The sequence below is a fragment of the Perognathus longimembris genome, chromosome 11 (assembly GCF_023159225.1).
Source record: "Perognathus longimembris pacificus isolate PPM17 chromosome 11, ASM2315922v1, whole genome shotgun sequence".
Lineage (NCBI taxonomy): Eukaryota > Metazoa > Chordata > Mammalia > Rodentia > Heteromyidae > Perognathus > Perognathus longimembris.
This window is the reverse complement of record NC_063171.1, coordinates 7,277,300-7,301,344: the sequence shown is the minus strand read 5'-3', so window position 1 is coordinate 7,301,344 and position 24,045 is coordinate 7,277,300. Positions and strand designations below refer to the sequence as shown.

The 24,045-nt window shown below is 36.8% G+C and overlaps 1 protein-coding gene across 1 annotated transcript; it reads right to left on the bottom strand.

Annotated features, from left to right (window-relative positions):
• Window positions 1-1,718: 1,718 nt before the first annotated feature.
• Window positions 1,719-18,944, bottom strand: Gcsaml (germinal center associated signaling and motility like). Its single transcript, XM_048357302.1, has 5 exons — window positions 18,859-18,944; window positions 13,088-13,147; window positions 5,687-5,736; window positions 3,780-3,808; window positions 1,719-2,600 (listed from the first exon to the last, which is right to left on the bottom strand). The coding sequence occupies exons 1-5, from the start codon at window positions 18,885-18,887 to the stop codon at window positions 2,361-2,363; spliced, it is 408 nt and encodes a 135-aa protein (XP_048213259.1). The 5' UTR covers window positions 18,888-18,944; the 3' UTR covers window positions 1,719-2,360.
• Between the last annotated feature and the right edge of the window lie 5,101 nt (window positions 18,945-24,045).

Below are 24,045 nucleotides of genomic sequence, written 5' to 3'. Positions count from 1 at the left end.
TTTTGTGCGGTGCTTTGGGGGAGGTAGCCAGTCCTGGGGTTTGTTTTCAGGGCCTACTGCTTGCTCAGCTAACATTTTGGGCTGGGGGTACCCTAACATTGTAGCTACTGCTCTAGGCTAGGTTTTGGTAGATTCTTTTGGAGATAGTCTCACTAACTTTTCTATCCAGGCTGTTTTTGAATGGTAATTCTCTAGATCTTAACCACCAGAGTAACTAGGACTACATGTATTAACCACCAGGGCCTGGCTAAAACTAATTTTTAAAAGATCCAAAGGAAAATGAAAGTTAAATGTGAAAATGGAACTAGAGAAATTCAAGAGATTGGAGGGGTGGAGAGATAGGGGAGAATGCTGAAAGAGGTGATATTAATCAAGATGCATTGTACTCACAAACTGACATACTGAACAGAAACCCATTTGTACAACTATTCAAGGACAATAAAAATTACTTATATATATAGTATATATAATTAAGTTTTGCTAAGTTTATTCTCATGGGAACTAATAACAGCTGTACCTAAGCTTGCTGAGTCTGCAGGGCAGGAGAAATCAGGGATGACAAATTTATTTGCTTAGCAAAGATAATAGGATTTTTGTAAAACAAAGGAGAGACAAAATATGTGATACCCTTCTTCTATCTGGATCTGAATGATCTTTTCATCTTCATAGCCTTGAAACTCTTCCTAGTAGAGCTTGTGGAAGTGCAACTTTGCCCTTTGCATCTTCTTTTCAGAATTTTCTGCTTTGCATCAGAGAAGAGCTTGGGTAAAATACTTCTGAATCCATTGATTCTCAAAGGTCTTTAGCACCAATTAATCTTTATGCAAAATCTGAAGTTCCCAAGTAGGTCCTCATGCATTCAAGTGGAAGACAATGTTCAGCTGAATTATAAGCAAATTAAATGTAATCACAACGCTGAAATTAGTAGAGAGAAATGTGGCTCAGTGGTAAAGAGCTTGCCTAAAATGCTCAAGGCCTTGGGTTCAATTTCCCAGTACTCCCAAATAAACCTATTTTTACAATTAAAAAATTAAAGTTAAAAATAGGATAGGTTGTAATATTCAGCTGAGGAAAGAGTTAGGATTAGAAGGGATGGGAGAAAATGATGAAAGGGTTGATATTGATCAATATGCATTGTACTTGTAAGCTGACATGTTGAATGGTAACCTGTTTGTATAATCAGTTAAAAGAAAATTAATAATTTTTAAAATAAGATAGCCCCAACCAACATTATATATAACTTTTAGAGAAAAGTTAACTACAGTCATGTGCTGGTCACTCATGCCTATAACTCTAACTACTCAGGAGGGTGAGATCTGAGGATTATAGTTCAAAGCCAGCACTGGTAGGAAAGTCCAACTAACCTCCAAAAATCTGGAAGTAAAGCTGTGATTCAAATAGCAGAACACTATCCATAAGCAAATAAGCATGGGGAAAGTATGCCCAGGTCCTGAGTTTAAAGCCCCAGGACCCTGCACACATCACATCACACCACACACACACACACACACACACACACACACACACACACACACACACACGCACACACACACATACTCACTGGAAATGAAAAATAAATATAAATGCATCATTGACCAATTTCTTGAGATTTTAAGACCAAATATTGTTTATATTACTTCAGAAGAAGTATTCATTTGCAAGTTAACTAGTATATTGTAAAAGAAACTATAAGCACAAGAGTTTTTTTTTTCTTTTTAATTTTACTAAGCTTGAAACAGAATCCTCCAACTTACAATTGAACAGAAAAGACAATGATAGAAAACTGTCTGAAACATTTCATCTTTTTTCTAAGACATTTTCAGTTCTACTTCTCACAAAGTCCAGTGTAAAATAGCCACTAATTCTTGAACTATTATCACAAAATAATATGAAAAATTATCCAGTACAAAGAAAAGACAAAATTTAAATAAATATCAGGTTTATAAAATATCTGTTCATTAGTCTTATATTTTAAAAGTTGACTAACTAGATTATACCTCAAAATAAAAGTGATCCTTGGAAGTGGATATATTGGTACTTGAAATTTGGCAAGAAGAAGGAAAATATTGTAGGATGCACAACTGTTTATCATGGTTGTTCTGGGAAATTTGTCATTATTTCTATGCCCTCAAGCCACACAAGCACAAACAAGCAGAATACTCTCTGTCATTAGGTCAGTGTAGATGGCTTCACTCCGATCATGAAGATTTCCCTCATGTTGCCCAAGCCAGCAAAATAGTATCATTTCTAAACTATGGCCAGAATGTGTGTTTTTTGAACTACTAAGATTAAGACTTCTCACAAAACCTGCTGTTGTGTCTCTTCTCCATTTCTTGAGGATGATGTTGTTGTTGAAGATTTTATTTTGGAAGCACAAATTCATAGTCATGTTCAGGGGTCAAGGAAGAAGGGCAAATAACCGAAGTCCTCAGTAAGGCATATTCTGTTTCTGACTCTGCTCTACAGGGTCTCACTGTCCTTGTACCAGAGTCAATATTCTCATATCCATTATCATTGGAATTCAGGGAGGGCCTTCGAAGGACCTTGTGATTAATGGTGGTGTAGCACACTTCTTCACAACCACTGCTGTTCTCATTGTCCTGCCAAGCATAAGGAGAAGAGAAGTCTAGGACTTGAGATCACCCATTACACTTGAGCTCTGTGTCCTGCCCCTTCTTTCTATTTGCCTTTGCACATCTGACAGCTTCTGTACCTTGGACATTCTGAGGCCATGGCTCAAAGCTACTCTCTTAGCAAATTCATTACAGTAACACATGTGATGCCTCAAACTAATACTTATTCCATTTTCATCTCACCTTGGATAATGCAAAAGGAAAGAAAGATGCTATTATTGCTATGAGTATTTACCAAAAAGAAGTCGTATGCTTTACATTGCATATATTGAAATCCAAATGGCAATTCATCAAGTCATATAAGAAAATTTTATAAGAGAAAATAGTTGTCATAAAATTTAGAGCTTACACACATTTGATAGTACAGGGGTGTGCCCTCGGGACTTCATGCTTGCTAGGCAAGATTTTCCCACTTGAGCCATGCCTCAATCCCTAAACATATTTTCAATTGCACAGACAATGAAAGAAAGGAAAAATTAAACATTAATATGTACTAACTCACCATCCTTATATTATAGTTTTATAAGGAATTTGTTTCTAATGTTGATTGCTATTGTGTTTGTAAGGCTAAATTCTAATCCTTTGGTATGAGGATTGACAATGTAAAAAAAATTAAGTTAATATTTTTTGGTGAACAGAAGTTTTTTACATGGCTCTATCACAATAGCTTTAAGTTTTTAAATGACAAATGTTAAGCTAGGTGCCAGTGCCTCACAACTGTAATCTTAGCTACCCTGGAGGCTGAGATCTGAGGATCACAGTTGAAAGTCAACCCAGGCAGTATCTGCAAAACAAAAACCCAGAAGTAGAGTTGTGGCCCACGTGGCAGAATACTAGCTTTGAGTAGAAAAGCTTAGGGAAATGCCCATGCCCTGAGTTTAAGCCCCCAAACTGGCACAAAAAAAGAGATATCAGAACTGGTATCATAACAAATGCCTTTCTAATGATTTAGATCACTAAAACATTTTTAAGTTGTATTTCCTTCTCTCTGAACTGAAATAACCAAAAAATATTTAAAATATGGAAGATTTCTGCATCATAAGGGTGACAGGTAGTACTCTTAATGAAGTCATCTGCAGTTTGACTTTTGCCAGAAAGATATAATAAAAATTAAATTGAGCTTTCATTTTGTTGGTCTTCAATTACCTGGGTAGAAGTAGATGGAAATTCTTTACCTAGAGGATTTAAAAAAAAAAAAAAAAAGAAATGTGAGATTTCTGAACCTTCACAGATTGGGTGAAAAGACAGAAAGGATAGAACATAGTAATAACATTATCTAAACACATTATCTGTCTAAACACATTTTTCCCTCTTATACCAAGGCTTTATGTTCTCAGTGAAAAATTATTCACACTAAATTTGCTGAACAAAGTAAACTTTGGAGTTGGTAACAAAATGTTATGTAACAACATGCTATGACAGTAAAGTATGACCAGAAAGATAACTAGATTTCTAAATTTTGTACATGTAAAGTCCACCACAGGACTGCATGCAGATGCATCACCAACCCTAAAGTCTCCGCCCAGTACCTGCATTACTTAGGTAACTGGCACACCTGGAGGCAGTTACGTCCCCTTCTCTGAGGGCACATCTCAAATGCTGGCCTGTGGCCACACATGGCCAAAGAGAAGAGGCTGAACCACTGTCAGGCCATGCTTTATCCTGGGTAGGGCGGAAAGATGTGGCCAGGTGGAGTCATTCGATGTGGAGGAGGGGAGGTAACTACCTCCAGGTGTACCAGTTACCTAGTTAATGCAAGTACTGAGTGGAAACTTGTGGGGGGTGGGGGTGGGGGTGGGGGTGGGGAAGGGGCATCTGCATGGAGCCCTCTGGTGGACCTTACAATAAAGCTTTGTAAATTTTGCAAAATCATAACATCTTAGCTGAAAAAAAGTACTATAAAAAATGGGTGGCACCAGATGCCCCTCAGTAGACGAATGGATCAGGAAAATGTGGTACATATACACAATGGAATTTTATGCCTCTATCAGAAAGAATGACATTGTCCCATTGTAAGGAAATGGAAGGACTTGGAAAAAATTATACTAAGTGAAGTGAGCCAGACCCAAAGAAACATGGACTCTATGGTCTCCCTTATTGAGAATAATTAGTACAGGTTTAGGCAAGTCATAGCAGAGCATCACAAGGCCCAATAGCTATACCCTTATGAACACATAAGATGATGATAAGTGAAATGAACTCCATGTTATGGAAACAATTGTTATATCACAGTTGTAACTACTTTCAACATCCCATGTGTATCTGTAGCTTCTATTATTGATGATGTTCTTGTATCACCTTCCTGTGGTTGTACCTACACTATCTCTGTAATCTTATCTGAGTATATTGGAAACTGTGTATGCTGGTATTGGACTAGGAAATTGAAAGGGAATACCAAATTTGAGAGACACAGGGTAAAAAAGACAAACAACTACAAAAGCAATACTTGCAATACTGTTTGGTGTAAGTGAACTGAACATCTCCGGGGGGGGGGGAGGGGGGAAGGGAAATGGGGAGGAGGGAGGGGGGTATGAGGGACAAGGTAACAAACAGTACAAGAAATGTATCCATTGCCTAACATATGAAACTGTAACCTCTCTGTACATCAGTTTGATAATAAAAATTTGAAAAATAAATAAATAAATAAATAAATAATGGGTGGCATAATGGTTGGAGCATCTTTCAAGTGGTTCAGAGCTTGTCTAGCAAATGCAAGACCCTGAGTTCATACCACAGTACTGCCAAAATAAAATTTTTTTAAGATCTTGTCTTGATGCAGTCCCATTTGTCCAACCTTTCTTTGATTTGTTGTCTTAAAGCACCCATATAAGTTAGAATCACCAGGATTTTGGTTAATGATTTCCATGTAAGGTTTTTAAGTGTTATTCAACATAAATTCCATAAAAACATTATATTATTACACAGTACAATGAATGATGTGATTGTTTTGGGGTGATAGTAAGGGTTTAAACATCTCCAGTCTTAAAAATAATATGAAGATGATGTCTGGTAACTTCCCTAACATAAAAAATTGTGAAGAAGCAGTAACGTACTTTTCTTATCTTGGTCTTGAGTTTCTCCTTCAAATGTGGTCATTTCCTGCCTACAAGGAAAGAGATAATAACATGAGATACCCAGATTCACCAAAGCCCAGTGTTTTGCACTTCAAAGAAGCCTTTGGTTGCCCTTCATCAAAGGTCACTGCAAAGTAGTAATGCAAGGTGAAATGTAATAAGGAAAATAATGAAAGCAGAGAATAAAACTCTGTTTAGGATGAGGGCAAGGAATTGCCAGACCACACATGCTAAAACATGTAAAATAGAACCATGTTCAGGACAATTCAAGGGAGAGGGATGAAAGCCAATTTATTTCTCTTCTGTTCTTTAATATTTATGCATGTGTTTATTTATTTGAGATATGGTAACTAAATAGTCTAGGCTGGCCACAAGTTCATGATCTTCCTGCCTCAGCTTTCCTAGGGCAGGGGTTACAGGTATAAACCAGTAATCTGTTCTAACACATCACTTTTTATTTCTCCCAGTTTGCTAATACAAGAAAAATTATAGAGCCAGCATGGCTCCATGGAAACAATTGGTAAAGGCCTGCTCTCCTTTAGAACTGTCTGTACACAGAAGATACCGCTTCCCTTCACCCAGGCAAACATATATACAAACACACATGCAAATGCGCATATGCACAAACAACATATGCCACAATTACGTTATAAATAATCCTCTTCCTTTCAAAGTTCTAAGCGCTAAATTACAAAAGATGAGCCAGATAACAAAAAAGGAAAAACAAGAAATGAAGTGATATTTATTAGTATATTAATAGTTTAAATTCTTGATATATTCTTTGTTAGATAATGTATCTATTTCACATTAGATAATACTAATAGATATAATTTCTATTCATTATTATTTTAAATAATTATTGCTAACAAAATGACAATAAATAGAGAAGAGTGAGCTGGCTGAAATCAGGAAAATATATAGCCATACCACTCTGAATACATTCAATCTCATCTAAATCAAGAAAACAATGGAAGGGAATTGGGAAATATCTCAAGAAATGAAAACAACAATAAAAAAAATCAGAGGACAAGGTCAGTTCTACTCAAAAGAGGTCACATGCTTGCAATTCAAATGAATGATGGCCATTATCTGACCATAAAAGAAATGAAAGTCAAAACAACATTGAGATTCCACCTCATCCCTTAGAATGGTTATTGTTAAGAAAACTAGCAATAATAGATGCTTGAGGGGAAATGGCCAAAAGGAAACTCTATTACACTGTTGGTAGGAATGTAAACTTGTTCAACCACAAATCTGGAAAGCAGTATGGAGGTCCCTCAAAAAACTAAACACAGAGCTTCCCCATGAGCCAGCAATTCCACTTCTGGGCATTTATCCAATGGACTATAAACAAGGCCACACTGAAACTACCAGCACAACCATGTTCATTGCAGCATTGTTTACTATAGCTAAGACATAGAATTAACCCAAATGCCCCTCAGTAGATGAATGGATCAAGAAAATGTAATATATACATAAATGTATATATGTATATGTATACATACACATATATGCATGTATATGCATATATCTATACATACATTTATATGTGATCTCTGTGCCTTTTGTCTTATATGTATGTATATATATGTCTTGTATGTATATATGTATATATACATATATATGTAATATATATACACACACACATATATATATACATATACACACATAAACACACAATGGAGTTTTATACTTCCATCAGAAAGAATGGCAATGCCCCATTCATAAGGAAATGGAAAGACTTGGAAAAAATTATACTTAAGGAAGGAAGTCCAATCCAAAGAAACATAGGCTGCATGGTTTCCCTCATTGGTAATAATTAGAATGTGCCTAGAAACCCAATAGGTAGTAAAAGACAAATAATTACACTTGCACATGATTAATTAAACAGCAGTCTAAAGATTCACACCATGAGAACAAAGGAGGATAATCTTAGAAGAGGATCACAAGGGCTCAATAGGTATGTGTATATGATTACATAAATGATGATTATTGAAATGAACTCCAGGAAGTGGAAACAAGAGGTTTTTTCTTTTACTTTTTGCTGTTCCTTCTTTTCTTTTCTTTTCTTTTTCCCTTTTGTCACTGTATTTGATTTCTGTGCCTTTTGTCTTGTATGTAAGTTTAACTGATTTGGAAAGGGGAAGGGGAAGGACAGAAATGGTGAGACAAAGGATGAGCTAAGACAAAAGTGATACTCACTAGATACTATGTTGGAAATTACCTTTACAACTCAATGGGGAGGAAAGTCAGGAGGGGGAAAAAAAACTGTGAGAAAATGAGGGAATGGAGGAGGTAACACAATTCAAAAGAAATGTATTCGATACTTGACTTATGTAATTGTAACCCCTCTGTATATCACCTTTGCAATAAAATAAACAAAAAGAGAAAGAAATGGAAACAAGAGGGATTTTTTTCCCCTTTTGCTTTTTGTTTTGATATTGGGTTTGTTGGGTTTTTTTCTCCTTTGTCATTGCTTATGTTTTCTGTACTGGTTGTCTGTTACATGTTTGGGGGAGGGTAAAGGGAAACACAGAAGTGATGATAGAAAGGGTGAACCAATTCAGCAGTGATATTCACTAGACACTATGGTGAAAATGAACTATACAACTTGTGGGGGAGGGTGGTCAGGAGAAAAAAAAACAGAGAAAATGATGGGAGAAATGACATTGATCAAAAGAAATGTATTCATTACCTGACTTATGTAACTGTAACCCCTCTCTGCATCACCTTTACAATAAAAATAAACAAACAATTTTTTCCCTTGGAATCTTTTTTTCAAATTTTTATTATCAAACATGTACAGAGAGGTTACAGTTTCATACGTTAGGCATTGGATACATTTCTTGTACTGTTTGTTATCTTGTCCCTGATACCCCCCTCCCATAATTTTTAAATAAACAACAAAATAAAATTAATGATAACTAAAAACTAGACTGGTTAGATAAAAGATAATGATAAACAATAAGGTCAAACACACACATACATTTTATTCCCAGAGATGAAATGAAACTAAAGTATTCAAAGATGAGGGGAGATGAAAGTTCTGAAACAAAGGCATGAATCTGAAAACTGATTGCACAGGGGAAAGCACACTATGCAACACTGTCATTAAAGATAACTTCTACATCCATGAGATCAATTTTTTCTTATGTGAGTGAGATCATGCTGCACAGATATTATGCAGGGATGATACAGCAGGACCATATTCCTTCATGATCTCATTTCTAAACAAGAAAAATTAAGAAGAAAGAAATTGTTTAATATTCAAAATAATTAGGATAGCAGAAATTAGGCAAAAACTAAAGAAAATTGAGAATTCAGTAGGGATTTTAAACACAATGATAATAGGCATCTTGAGAAATTCAAAACAAATACTATATCACTGGTAACCAAATCCGGAGGGTTGGGGAAGGGTGATGGAAAATTCTGTATCTTGATTATGATAGTGGTTACAAACTGTACATTCTTCTAAGCTTACTGATTTTTGTATATAAAGAGGCTGAATTCTATTTTGTCATATCTCCACAAACCTAAATTTTTAAAGGTTAATGAGTTGAAAGAGGTCATACTATCTTTAATATAACTGCATTTAAAGTTATGGGTTAAGTAACTAGTATTCAACCAAAATAGAGTAACCAAAAGTTACCAAGGAGATGTGGAGAATGTAATATTATTCCAAGAACATCATTCAATGAAATTAGCTAGAAAAGCTAACTACACTCCTAATCCATGTAAGACACTTATATCTGACTATAATTGCCTGATAGTCATACAGTTGAAATCTCCCCATGAAGCTGCTGATTGAAACTCCCTGAGTTTCACTCAATAAATGTCTTAGATGACAATATCTTAAAAACATTTAATATTTCATTTCATCATTGTCTTTTTGTAATAAAGTCTTGCTGTTGTTTGAAAATAATGGTTCGGTTCCTTTAGCAAGAAGGAATTAAACAATATCTAGTACAGATCTCACTCGAATTTTAAATATTTATTTCCAATGCTGAAGATGAAACTACAAGTCCCACACATGTTAGACAAAAGGCTGACCACTGAGCTACAGCTACAGCTCAGGTTATTCTTTAGACATCAAACAGATACTTCAATTGAATTCCTAGTTTATCCCTAATCTAAATGCCTAATTTACATGTCTAATTTAAACAGTAATATAAGGGCTGGGGATATAGCCTAGTGGCAAGAGTGCCTGCCTCGGATACACGAGGCCCTAGGTTCGATTCCCCAGCACCACATATGCAGAAAACGGCCAGAAGCGGCGCTGTGGCTCAAGTGGCAGAGTGCTAGCCTTGAGCGGGAAGAAGCCAGGGACAGTGCTCAGGCCCTGAGTCCAAGGCCCAGGACTGGCAAAAAAAAAAAAAAAACCAGTAATATAAAGAAGCAATCAGTCTGAAAGTATAAGCTTGTTTTTTCCACTCCAAGGCTGCAAAGGACCATAGGACAAGCCACTGTCCCCAAGGGTGGATATTACAAGTCAACCTTTGTCAAGAGAATGTCAACATAAAACATTACTGAGATATCTGATGCTTGCCAACATCATTTCACATCACTCAGATAAAAGACAGAGGCCGTTCATCTCAGCCCCCTTCACACCACATAGAAGAAGGGCCATTTCAGAGGAATAAACCAAGACCTTGAGATGAAAGATTAGGAAGCAGATTAAAAGAAAATTATACTAAGTGAAGTGAGCCAGACCCAAAGAAACATGGACTGTATGGTTTCCCTCATAGGGAATAATTAGCACAGGTTTAGGCTAGTCACAGCAGAGCATCACAAGAGCCCAATAGCTATGCCCCTATGAAAGCATAAGATGATGCTAAGTGAAATGAACTCCAGGTTATGGAAATGAGTGTTTTATCACTGTTGTAATTACTTTCAACATGCCATGTGAAACTGTAGCTTCTTTTGTGGATGATCCTTTTGTATCCCCTTCCTGTGGTTGTACCCGTGTTATCACTGTACCTCATCTGAGTACCCTGGATACTGTATATACTGGTATTAGAACTAAGGAAGTGAAAGAGAATATCAAAATCGAGAGACAAAGGATAAAAAGACAAACGACTACAAAAGCAATACTTGCAAAACCATTTGGTGTAAACCAACTGAACAACCCAAGGGGGGAGAGGGAAAGGGGGAGGAGGGAGGGGGAATGAGGGAGGAGGTAACAAACAGTACAAGAAATGTACCCAAGGCCTAACATATGAAACTGTAACCTATCTGTACATCACTTTGACACTAAATAAGTATTTAAAAAAGATACAAAAAGCCCATGATAAACAAACAGAGCAGGAATTTCTGTTGCTCTAATCTGGGCCAAATATTGAGATCTGCTATTTTTACTTTCTTTTTTTTCCCCATAGAATGTCTTTTAAGAATTGTGGGGCTGGGGATATAGCCTAGTGGCAAGAATGCCTGCCTCGGATACACGAGGCCCTAGGTTCGATTCCCCAGCACCACATATACAGAAAACGGCCAGAAGTGGCGCTGTGGCTCAAGTGGCAGAGTGCTAGCCTTGAGCGGGAAGAAGCCAGGGACAGTGCTCAGGCCCTGAGTCCAAGGCCCAGGACTGGCCAAAAAAAAAAACAAAAAAAACAAGAATTGTGCAACAGGGCTGGGGATATAGCCTAGTGGCAAGAGTGCCTGCCTCGGATACACGAGGCCCTAGGTTCGATTCCCCAGCACCACATATACAGAAAACGACCAGAAGCGGCGCTGTGGCTCAAGTGGCAGAGTGCTAGCCTTGAGCGGGAAGAAGCCAGGGTCAGTGCTCAGGCCCTGAGTCCAAGGCCCAGGACTGGCCAAAAAAAAAAAAAAGAATTGTGCAACAGATGCATGCTAGCAACTTGCACCATGCTTTAAGACCATGTGCTCAGAAAGTGAGTATAAGAAGCTGAAATAACATGGAGTTGCAACTAGAGATCCAGGCCACAACAATACGGCAGATAACTACGGAATGCAAATATGCTGTATTCCATAGTCAAGAAATCCCAAAACAGAACACAAATAATGGATGGATCTTATTTTTTATCCAATCTGCTATTCTTCATTTGATTAGACAATTGAGTCCATTAATATTTGAATTATTATAGAGAGATGTGTTGTATTCCCTGTCATTTTCTTGATTTCCTGTATTTCATTTTTTCCATCCATTGTTTTCATTCTGTTTTGGGCTGTTTTTTTTAAGTGATTAAAGCTTCCACTGATTATAATATATGTCTTTTAATGTATTACCTGTATGCCACATTTATTGAATAAATGAAAGATATTAATCTCTGATCTTAGATAAAAGAATTCTGATACAGACATTAGCACAAAATAACATATCTTTAGGTATAAGAACTGTCAATAACATCATAAAGGCTGTCAAGCTAACATATAATAACTTATAATAGAAAATACCCCTATTGCAAAGAGGGGAGGAGAAGGAGGAGGAAGAGAAGAAGGAGGAGAAGAGGAAGAAGAGAAAGAAGGAGAAGAAGGAGGACGAAAAGGAGGAAGAGGAGGAGGAGGAGGAGGAGGAGGAGGAAGAAGGAGGAGGAGGAGGAGGAGGAGGAGGAGGAGGAGGAGGAGGAGGAGGAGGAGGAGGAGGAGGAGGAGGAGGAGGAGGAGGAGAAAAGTACCAAGGTTTCCCCCAGAAAATGCGCTTAGGTAATTCATAGCCTTCAGAAATAACCATGAGTACACTATTGTTTTATTAATATTATCATCAATGAGCAAGTTCTACGAAGGGGGTTAAAAAACCCAAGCCAGTTTTGCCAAGAGGAGATAATGTCAGTCAGTTCAAGCATGAACAACAGTGTTTAAGGAAAAGTACTGTGCAGCCAAAAGTAGTAATAAGTACCAAGGCCTAAGATCACCTAAGTGATCCAAAAACATGGTGGCTTTAAAGACCATGAAAGTAGAGACTAGGAAAAAAGTAGATTTGTTTAGAGACTGAAGAGTGAGATTTACGAGTTGTACAAGAACCAATTCCTGTAAAGTAGTAGATTTGGTGATGAGTTTTGACTTTATTCCAGAAGCAATAGAAAACAATAAAATGGCAGCAAGCAAGCTTACAATTAGACATATATATTTTCCAGTGATTATTTTGGCTACACTATGGAGAATCGTTTGAAAGTGTGGCCATAGCCAGTAGTGAACAATTTTTAATTCAGCTGTCCTTTCCTATTCTTGCTTTAGATAATCAACTAGAAGCAAAGGATGTGTGCAGATACTCTCTCTCCTGTTAAGATTCTGTTATCATCCAGCCTGCTGCCAAGTCATAAAGGTAGTCCCTCAAGAACTAATCATTGGGCTCTAACATGTCTCCATGCTTAAAGACAGAAATTGGAATTAAATCTAAAAGGAAAAAGGTTCAACTCTTACCGTTTACTTTTCACACCTAGATTTTCCTTCCTGATCCTCCTTTTATTCTTTCCCAGGCAACTACATGGAAACACATAGGAAAAAGAAGTTACAAGTTAGAATGTCAACTAGCGTACACACACTCCTTTCCCAGTTGCAACAACCATTACATTTTCTTTTTGCCAGACTTCTCTCCCCTTCAAATTGTACTGTATCCCAGTTATAAGGCATTTTACATCATGACCACACAGTGTTGATCAATTTTCAGAAAATGTCTTCTCTGAATATTGGCATGTGCTCAGGAAATATACTGAGATGCTGACAAGTCACTAAACAAAAAGCAGAATTGTTGAATACAAAGTAAATTAGATTTATAGAGACCTCTTTCTCATTTTTCTTTATTGTCAAAGTGAAGTACTGAGGGGTTACAGTTTAATATATAAGGCAAAGAGTACATTTCTTATCCAACTTGTTACCTCTTCCCAAAGAAAGAGACCCCTTTCTTTTTATAGGATGAATTCTGATGGACAAAATCTTTGTAGGATACTCACAATCATAATCAACTATGGATGTAATAACTATGTTAATAGTGTTCCCTGTAAATATGGCAAACATTTGTGTGTCCCTGCATTTGTTTTTTCCATTTTCTGTAGTCCCATTTCTCATGATGTTTGTATCCTTAAACCAATCAATAAAGAATATTGTAAAATAATTTTCTTTGAGATTACTAACGATTCATTAACTCTCCATTCAAAGAATTTTGTGTTCTAATATTTAAAACAGAACAAGACAGCATTTCACATTAATGGGGACCTAACTACAATTCCATTTTAGCAATATTACTGAATGTAACTGCACACTAAATTCTACCACCCAAAAAGACTTCAGATAATGTTGGTTCATAAACAATGTAAATAATTGTTAACTGAATCAATAAAACAATAATCTATCATTTTAGAATAAATATTAACATTTAAAGTATATCAGGGAAAATATTAAGATTACAGAAATTATTTCACATTTTCTGGGTTTTTTTCTTAATATTTCAAGTACTTAACTTACGGCTTTATGTTGCACAAATGAACTTTAGATAAATAGCTTTCCCAAATTTTAACATTATTTTTCTAACTATGAAGAAGTAAAATTAAAAATCAATAGTAGGTCTGGGAATGTGGCTTAGCAGTATAGTGCTTGCGTAGCATTCATGAAACCCTGGATTTGATTCCATAAACAGAAAAGACCAGAAGTGGTGCTGTGGTTCAAGTGGTAGAGTGCTAGCTTTGAACAAAAGAAGCTCAATGACAGTGTCCAGGCCCTGAGTTCAAGCCCCAGGACTGGCAGAAAAAGAAAAACTGGTAAATTTATTACTAAAATTATGCATGTCTCCATCAAAATAATACACTAAGTAACCCTATGTTTTAAAAAATCATAAAGGAAGGCTGGGGATATGGCCTAGTGGCAAGAGTGCTTGCCTTGTATACATGAGGCCCTGGGTTCGATTCCCCAGCACCACATATACAGAAAACGGCCAGAAGTGGCGCTGTGGCTCAAGTGACAGAGTGCTAGCCTTGAGCAAAAAAAAAGCCAGGGACAGTGCTCAGGCCCTGAGTCCAAGCCCCAGGACTAGCCAAAAAAAAAAAAAAAAAAAATCATAAAGGAGCTTTCTGAAAACATGTAGTAAAATAATAATGAAGGATATACAAGACTATTTGAAGGGTAATGTTCAAAGAGAAGGAAATGGTTTTCTAAACTATGTTCATAGGCAACAAAAATTAATAGCAGAGTAAGCATTTCTCTAGAAAAAGTGGAAAAAGAAAAGAAACAGTTGTTGGTAGAAATAAATGCAACAACAAAAATTAATAAAAGGAATTGATCCACTCTCACCCCCTAATAAAACTAAATAAAAACAAAAGCTAAAGATATAAAATAATTCTAAAATATTATAACTACTAAATATGATGAGTGTATGTAAATATAAATAGGTATCTCAGAATAAAAAGTTGTTATACAAATATATTAACTCAGAATATTCCCTTCCATGTGTTTATATTTATAATCTTGTCAAGATTCAATTGGTAATACACTGTCTCTTTACAGGTATTCTACAAAGGAGATAAACAAAATGGCGGCAGGTCCACAGAGTGAACGTAGTTCGGTCTCCCTCCCTTCTTCCCTCCCTTCTTCCCTCCCTCCCTCCCTCCCTCCCTCCCTCCCTCCCTCCCTTCCTCCCTCCCTTCCTCCCTCCCTCTGTCTCTCTCTCTCTCTCTCTCTCTCTCTCTCTCTCTCCCTCCCTCCCCGCTCTCTCTCCCTCAGGCTCTCGCTCTTTTGCTCTCTTTCTCTATCCTCTATCTCTATCTCTATCTCTCTTTCTCTCTCTGACGCTCTGTTTTTCAAGGCAGTATCTCACAGGTTTACCTCAAACTTGACATCCTCCTGCCTCCACCTCCCAAATTCTGAAATTATCAGCGTGTGTCACTATGCCTGGTTTCATTTTTGTCCAGTCTTTTTGTAAAACATTAAAAAGGTAAAATACCACTCTTGCTTAGTTATTTACTAAAACAAATAGAAGAGGCTCCATAATATGCAGAAAGTCCATGTCTCCATTCCCTTCATGACTTCAGTTGCTCCAATGTAGATATATACGTAGACCTTAATTTGCAGCAGACTCTTTAAACTAGCAGCCAAATGACGAAGCACTGCGCAGATTCTTAGGAATCATTTTCCTTTTCTTTACCTTGGTTTAGTATCTTTCTCCAAGAAAATAGTAACAGACATACAGCCTTATTTGTGGGAAGCCATCATGCTTCCTAAGATTGCTTTACTCCTGATTGAGTAAGTGAATGAGTAAATGGATTATTTTTCTAGGAAGTTTTCATATGAACAAGGATGGACATTAAATTAATTTTTTCTATGCTGGTTATTGAACCTAGGGCCAAGCAATGCTCCACTACTTAGCCATACCCCCAGCTTCGTGAATTTCTTTTTTTTTTTTTTTTTTTTTGGCCAGTCCTGGGCCTTGGACTCAGGGCCTGAGCACTGTCCCTGATTTCTTCCCGCTCAAGGCTAGCACTCTGCCACTTGAGCCACAGCGCTGCTTCTGGCCGTTTTCTGTATATGTGGTGCTGGGGAATCAAACCTAGGGCCTCGTGTATCCGAATCAGGCACTCTTGCCACTAGACTATATCCCCAGCCCCGTGAATTTCTTTTAAAAAAAAATTCTAAATGCTTGTTGTCTAAAGAAATCTGGGCAGAATATGATTCTATCAATGGCAGTATACATTCTTATCATTAATCTTACTCTAAATTGCTATCTTATTACTAACATATATTGATTTTACATATTAATTGTATTCAGTATATTTCCATACACTAAATTCTAACTTTTGAAAAATTAATGTCATATAAACATGAACAGATACTAAAGACAATTTAAAACCTGTTAGTTGATAATTCAGTAGCCTTTGCTCACTGCTAAGAAATTGTTGCCTTATTTTTAGTTGGTTAAGGTTTGTTTGCATGGTATATCCACATTTCACTTACTGTAGGTGAGCAGAGAGCAATAGTGAAAAAACCCCTTGTATTCTATATGTAATTCATGTACCAGCTATAGGTTTGCAAAAGAAAAATCTTTACTACTTTCTGCTTAGTGTTTTCGCACTACAGCTAAACAATCAGCATTCCGCATTTTTCACTACAAGCAGGTTCCCCTGTTCCAGAGGTCTGAAATACAACATAAATCCACTGTCTTCAAGGAAAAATAATCAGAGATCTCCTATGAACTTTGGGTTAATTTCAAGACCACATCTATAACTTTAGTTATAAAGACCACCTCTATAACTTTCTTACATGAATGCATATTACCAAGTGAAAGAAAACAACCAAACATTCTATCTACTGTATGATTATAACTATATGACATTCTACAGAAAGTAAAATTAAAGAGACAGTAAATTATCAATGGCTTGAGCAGAGGTAGGGATGAATAGATGGACTACAACATATTTTAATAACAGTGAAAATACTCTATGATAATATATACATATTAGCCCCAATCCATAGAAGATATATCAAGAGAATAAACTATATACTTTGAGGGATAATAATGATAATAATGAATGTTTAACATAGGTAGATCAGCTACAACCCAAGTACCCCTCTGGTGAGGGATGTTGATAATGAAGCCTTCGCAAGTATGGAGCAATAATGAAGGTATGTGAAAAATTTGTACCAGCCACTCAATTTCTCTGTGGCCTAAAACCTGTCTAAATCATATAGTGTACTTTTAAAAAATAACTTAGATACTATATTTTAATGTGTCTCTCATATATTGGAAACTCAGTCCTCAATTTAACAGTGCAGCACAGTGGAGAATTTAAGAGGTGACAGGACGTGAGGGCTTGTACATGTGGATGGATAGGTTAATGACATCATTGTAAAGGTGGGTTAGTCAGAATTGCAGATAGTACAATTCTGATAGAAGATAAATACAGCCCCCTTCTTTTTTTCTTATGCCTGAGATGATAGAGCAAGAAGGCCCTTTCCAGATGTAGGCTCCTCAACCTTGGAGTTTTCAAACTCTAGAACTACAGTAAAAAAAAAAATCTTTCTTGAATCATATAGTCTCGAGGATTGTGACAGCAGCAGAGGGTTAATAATGCCTTATTTTTGGAATTATTTGAGGATTTATCCAACTACACTAAATGCTTGTCACCATTATGATACTTGATATTTAACGTTCTCTCATGACAACTCTGGGACAAAGTGACTGAAGATTAAAATCTGAAAAATCTTTGACACAAGACTTGTGACTCATCTTTAAAAAGAGAAAGAGAGAGAGAGAGTTTTACTTCATCTTTCCCTATTTGGATCCCCTTTATACCACTACTTAAAGATATTTTTGGCCAGCCCTGGGGCTTGAACTCAGGTCCTGGGCACAGTCCCTAAGTCTCTTTCTGCTCAAGGCTAGCACTTTATCCCTTGAACCACAGCCCATCTTAAGGATATCCTCCTCAGATTCAGCCTTCTTAAAGCCCGCTCATGCTACAAATACAAATGGAAAAAAAAGAAATCTTAAAATCCAAAAATCTGCATTGGTGTTAGCACCATTGGAACACAAGGTTGGTGTAATTTGGGCTTTTTCTTGGGCAAATCAATCCAGTCATGGGGCATTGTCAGGGGGCAAGAGGGAGTTGATGCTATAAAGCCAAATGTTTAATTCTAAATTGTATTTTCTACAGTTTGTAAGTCATTTGAAGACTGAAGAACTGAAAAGCATTACTGAGAGACCAAAAGCACATTATTTTGTGAACTTGCTTTTCAGGAACTGCCATGCTCATGTTCATCCCATGAAGCCAATGGATAGGTTAGTTAAGTCCTGTATCCCCAGAGAACAGAAAGAGAAGAGCAGAAAGAGCCAAGTGACAAGGTCTAGATCTTAAAAAATAGATACAGAATTCATAGTTAAATTCAAACTTCAGATAAAATAAAGGAGAGATGAGGGAGAATGATGGAAGGGATTACACTCATAAACTGACATGCTGAATTGAAACTCCTGTATACCAGTACTTAAAGATATTTTGGGCCAGTCTTGGGGCTTGAACTCAGTTCCTGGGCACAGTCCCTAAGTCTCATTCTGCTCAAGACTAGCACTGTATCCCTTGACCCACAGCCCCTCTTAAGGATACCATCCTCAGATTCACCCTTCTTAAAGTCCACTCATGCTACAAATACAAACAATAGACTTTTCATTCTCAGCTTTCTTCCAAGGAAGGAAGCATTCAGTCAGGACTTACCTGAGATCTCTCAGGAGATAGTTTCCCATCCTCTCACTGTGACTCTGCTGCTCCACTTCTAGGTTTTATACCACTCTTGAAGCAACACCAGGACAAAAGCATAAAGCAGGACATTGCATAAGACCATTGGCTTATACGTTACATATGACCATTGGCTTATGCTTTAGCCAATCACAAGCTGCCAGGGGACTGGTGTGATAGAGGAGACATGAACCATTTTTAAGAGGAGTGGAAAAGAAGGAAGATGCATAATGTGTAAGTACATGTAGTATGGAGGGGGAGGGGGGGAGTGAAGCTGAAACATGACACAGTAAATCTAACAGTCATTTTGCTTCAAGGAAGCAAAGGTGAGAGGGGATTTGTTTATTCCTAAGGAATCTGAGCCCTGAAGACTCCATATGTTGTTATCTTTCAAAGACACGAAGAGAAAGTGTTTTCATGGGATAATAAAAAAATAATAACTCATTGTCTTCAGTTATGACAATCAAATTACAGCTCAACAGTTTTTTCCTCAGAGACAAAATGGAAAACAGAAAAGAAAGCAAAGAATTCAAGGTTGTTGAAGTAGGTACAGAAATAATTGTTCTTCTGGTTGTCAGCTCCAAGGCTAATGTGACAAAGAGGAAGGCTGCAAGTCTGATGCCCTGCATTTCCTCCCGGACACTGCCCAGCCAGCCACAGGACAGACAAGTCCTAGAGATAAAGTCAAGGCCCCAGTATCAGTGGCAGGCAATCAGCTAACAGCTGACTCTGAGGGCTGCAGTGTGGAAAGGCAAGTGGCTTATTCATTATGTCTCTACCCACTGCCTAAAATTAGTTTCTCCCAGTTCTGGGCCATTGTGAAACTAATTTGCAGAACTCAGAAACATCATGCTCACCTATTCCAACAGTTTTCCTGATGGGGAAACTAAAACTGAACTTAACCAACCCAACCAGTGGTAATACTGGGAGTCTTGAGTATTTTACTGTGATTTGTAAGTTTTAAAATATTATTTTATCAATTGTTTATAAATGTAAGAAATATACTGAATACCACACCTTGTTTCTATTTCCCAAAGTCATATTTTGGAGACCTACTACAGAATTGCCTTCCAAATTTTTGCATGTATGTATATCACCTGAGGATCCTGTCAAAATGTCAAATCTAACTCTGTCTACCATAAGTCAGTACTTGATCCTTGTGACAAGCCACAAAGTGAGGGGCACCTAACCCCAGAGTCTCTGTGGCACCTAGAACAAGGCCAGTTGTACTACAGTGTGTCTCTTGACCACCTTTGGCATCACAGTAGGAATCATCAACTCCACAGAACTACAGAATCTAAAACCTGGGACCAGATTCCTGTTCTGTGCTGAAATTGGGGATCCATGGTCAATAAAGCATTCTTTCTCCCATATGACTTCTCACAGATAAATTCATCCATCCCCAAGTGATCAATTAAGGAGGCCTATTCAGGTGTTTCATACACTGAACAACACATATCAATAAAAAAAAAAGGCTCACATTGAGACATCTCTGTCCCACACTAGTATGTACTAAGCTGGCAAAGGACAGAACTATAACTCTCCCACTAGCCCTCAAGTTATTCATCTGTAGATTAGGTGAATGTAAAGAAAGGGATTTGGGGTACACTGTAAGCTGTTCTAACATGGTAGTTCTTACTGTTGATTGAGCTCAGTAGATAAGCATAATACTTAACTTCACACATACACTAAGTTTCCTATTGATGAATCATAGCCCCTTGTCTTTCCAGAAGTAATGTATTAATTTGCCAGCCTGATACAAGACTTTTCTACATTATGGATATCTTCTCAATTAACAGACCTACTACCTTGTTCTTCTCTTTCTTTAACTTGGTTTACCTTGTCTTCTAACAAATTTGTACTTTATACACTGATGAAGATATCAAAAATTCCATTTGCACTGAATATCAAGAAGTAGTACGCTACTTTGTGCTTTTTTTGCAGGATACTTAATAACATGTGCTGTTTTTCTTTTTCTGCTTATTTTATTATTATATACTTAATGTGGGGAAATCCAGAAGATATAAATAAAACAAAAATAAGAACATCTTTAAATCTTAGAATCCTACCTCAAAACAGTCTCTCTGAGTATTTCTTCTCATATCATTTTTATTAAAAGGTATTATCATCTGTACATTTATATGAGGTACATTGTGATTATTTAATACAGGTGCAAAATGTGTAGTGGCTAAATCAAGATAATAAGCATGTCCAGCTCCTCATACATTCATCATTGTCCATATGTTGGGAACTCCCAAACTCCTTCAGAGGGTGTTTGTTTTGCTTTTGTGTTCTGTTGTTTATTTGTTGTTTGTTACTGGGGTTTGCCTTGCACTTGCGAAACAGGTGCTGTACCACTTGAGCCATGCTACATGCCTTTTTTTCTTCAGATAAGGTCTAACTTTTTTGCCAGGGCTAGCCTGAACTAAAATCTTACTATTTGTGCTTCCTGTGTAGCTAGAATGACAGGTGCACACCACCATACCCAACTTTTTGTTGCTAGGATGGGGTCTTGTGCATAGGTTGGCCCTGATGAAAGCCTCTAAAGTAGGTAAGATTACAGGTGTGAGTCACCACATTTGATTTCTTCTTGAGTATTTAGATGCATTATCTTTACATTCTACCCTGTGAAAACCTGCACACATCCATTGGTTGAAATGTTCCATAATGAAGATTTTGCATATATGTCTTTCTAAACTCATCTAAAGAGGCTTTTAAGAAGTTTGCTTTTAACATTGAGATTCCACCTCACTCCAGTAAGAATGTCCTTTATCAAGAAAACTAATAATAATAAATGTTGGAGGGGATGTGGCCAAAAGGGAACCCTACTTCATTGTTGGTGGGAATGTAAACTGGTTCAGCCACTCTGGAAAACGGAATGGAGATTCCTCAGAAAGCTAAATATAGAGTTCCCCTATGACCCAGGAGCCCCACTTTTGGGCATCTACCCAAAAGACCACAAACAAGAACACACTAAAGCCACCAACACAACAATGTTCATCGCAGCACAATTTGTCATAGCTAAAATATGGAAGCAACCCAGATGCCCCTCAGTAGACAAATGGATCAGGAAAATGTGGTACCTATACACAATGGAATTTTATGACTCTATCAGAAAGAATGGGATTGCCCCAATTGTAAGGAAATGGAAGGATTTGGAAAAAATTATACTAAGTGAAGTGAGCCAGACCCAAAGTACCATGGACTCTATGGCTTCCCTCACAGGGAATAATTAGCACAGGTTTAGGCTAGTCACAGCAGAGGATCACAAGAGCCTAATAACTATGCCCTTAGGAATGCATAAGATGATGCTACGTGAAATGAACTCCAGGTTATGGAAATGAGTGTTTTATCACTGTTGTAATTACTTTCAACATGCCATGTGAAACCGTAGCTTCTATTGTTGATGATCCTTTTGTATCCCCTTCCTTGTAGTTGTACCTGTGTTATCACTGTATCTCATCTGAGTACATTGGGAACTGTATATACTGGTATTAGAACTAGGGAAGTGAAAGGGAATATCAAAATCGAGAGACAAAGGATAAAAAGACAAACGACTACAAAAGCAATACTTGCAAAACCATTTGGTGTAAACCAACTGAACAACTCATGGGGGGAGAGGGAAAGGGGGAATGAGGGAGGAGGTAACAAACAGTATAAGAAATGTACCCAAGCCCTAACTATGAAACTGTACATCACTTTGACAATAAATAGAAAAACAATTAAAAAAGAAGTTTGTTTTTCCAGTTTTATATAGGTAATTGATATATAAAATCTGAATATAATTAATGCATACAATTTGGTAAGTTTGGACATGTACATACATATGTATATATATATATATATATACACATATATATACACCACAATAATTATAATGGCACAGGCAAAATAAGCAGCATATCCATCACCTTCAACAGCTTCCTGTGTCCCTTTGTATCTTTTGTTTTATTCATATATTTATTTATTGTCAAGAGCATTTAACATGAGATGTATGCTCTTAACAAACTGTTAGATTCACAATAACTTATTGTTGATTTACAGGAGTTGTAACAACCAACAGAGTAAAAATGGGATAAAATATTTATAGCATCCAACATATGTCAGTTAAAGGTTAACTTTAAAATTTCATTTTTAAAAGTTCACATGGCTCAATAGCCCAATCAGTCATTAAATAAATTTCAGCTTTAAATACAGGCAAAATATTTGTTTACACATTTCTTCAAGAAGTATGTCAATGGCTAAGGGGTATATAAAAATATGTTCAACATCACTAACATAAGGAAAATACAAATTGGAGGACATTATATTAAGTGAAATAAGACAAGCACAGGACAAATAATGCATGATCTCACTCATATGTGGAATCTAAAAACATTGATTTCACACAAATTGAGACCATGACCATGATTAGCTAGTGGAAGTTGAGGGAAGAGAGCTGATAGGAGAGGCTTATTGATAGGTACAGAGTCCATATTAGATGGTAGCAAAAAGGTTAGTGTTCTATTACAAGATAAAATTACTGCAGGAGAAAATGAAGGAGGGGTAATAGTGTCTAAAAAGAAATTAACTCATTACCTTACTTTTATAACTGTAACTCCCCTCTTCATCACCTTTACAATAAATTTTACAAATAAACTAAATAAAGATTGCAATGTTTCATGTTTCTAAATGTAATACTTAAAATTATAATGTTCTCATCACAAAGAATACTGGAAGCAACAAGTATTTTATTTTCCATGATTTGATAATAGCAAAATGGATACCTACATTGAAATGTCATTTAATGCCCCATAGACATGTGTAATTATGTGTCAACTAAATATAAAACCTAACATATTAAAACTGAAAAGCCACAGAGATATCACTTCATATCTGTTATGGTGACTTTATTTCTTTATATAATTCCTAATACATGAAAGTATCCCACTGTATAATAATATAGGGATCATTTTAACCAGATAATTGTGGGAGTGAGTTTTGGCATTTCTGTGGTTAATAATCCTTTTTTCATATGTAAATACCAATACTGGGTCTTGAACTTGGGGCCAAAGAGCTACCTCTTAGCTTTTTTGCTAAAAACTGATGCTCTACCACTTCAACCACAACTCCACTTCTGTTTTTCTACTGGTTAATTCGAGGTAAGAATGTCACAGACTTTTCAGC

Bases quoted from the DNA above. Each gene is read 5' to 3' on its own strand.
- Gcsaml (XM_048357302.1), bottom strand. From the start codon at position 18,887: ATGGGAAACTATCTCCTGAGAGATCTCAG. The intron at 13,148-18,858 runs GTAAGTCCTGAC...GTTTCCATGTAG, and splicing joins TATCTCCTGAGAGATCTCAG to TTGCCTGGGAAAGAATAAAA. The intron at 5,737-13,087 runs GTAAGAGTTGAA...CTTTCCTTGTAG, and splicing joins CTAGGTGTGAAAAGTAAACG to GCAGGAAATGACCACATTTG.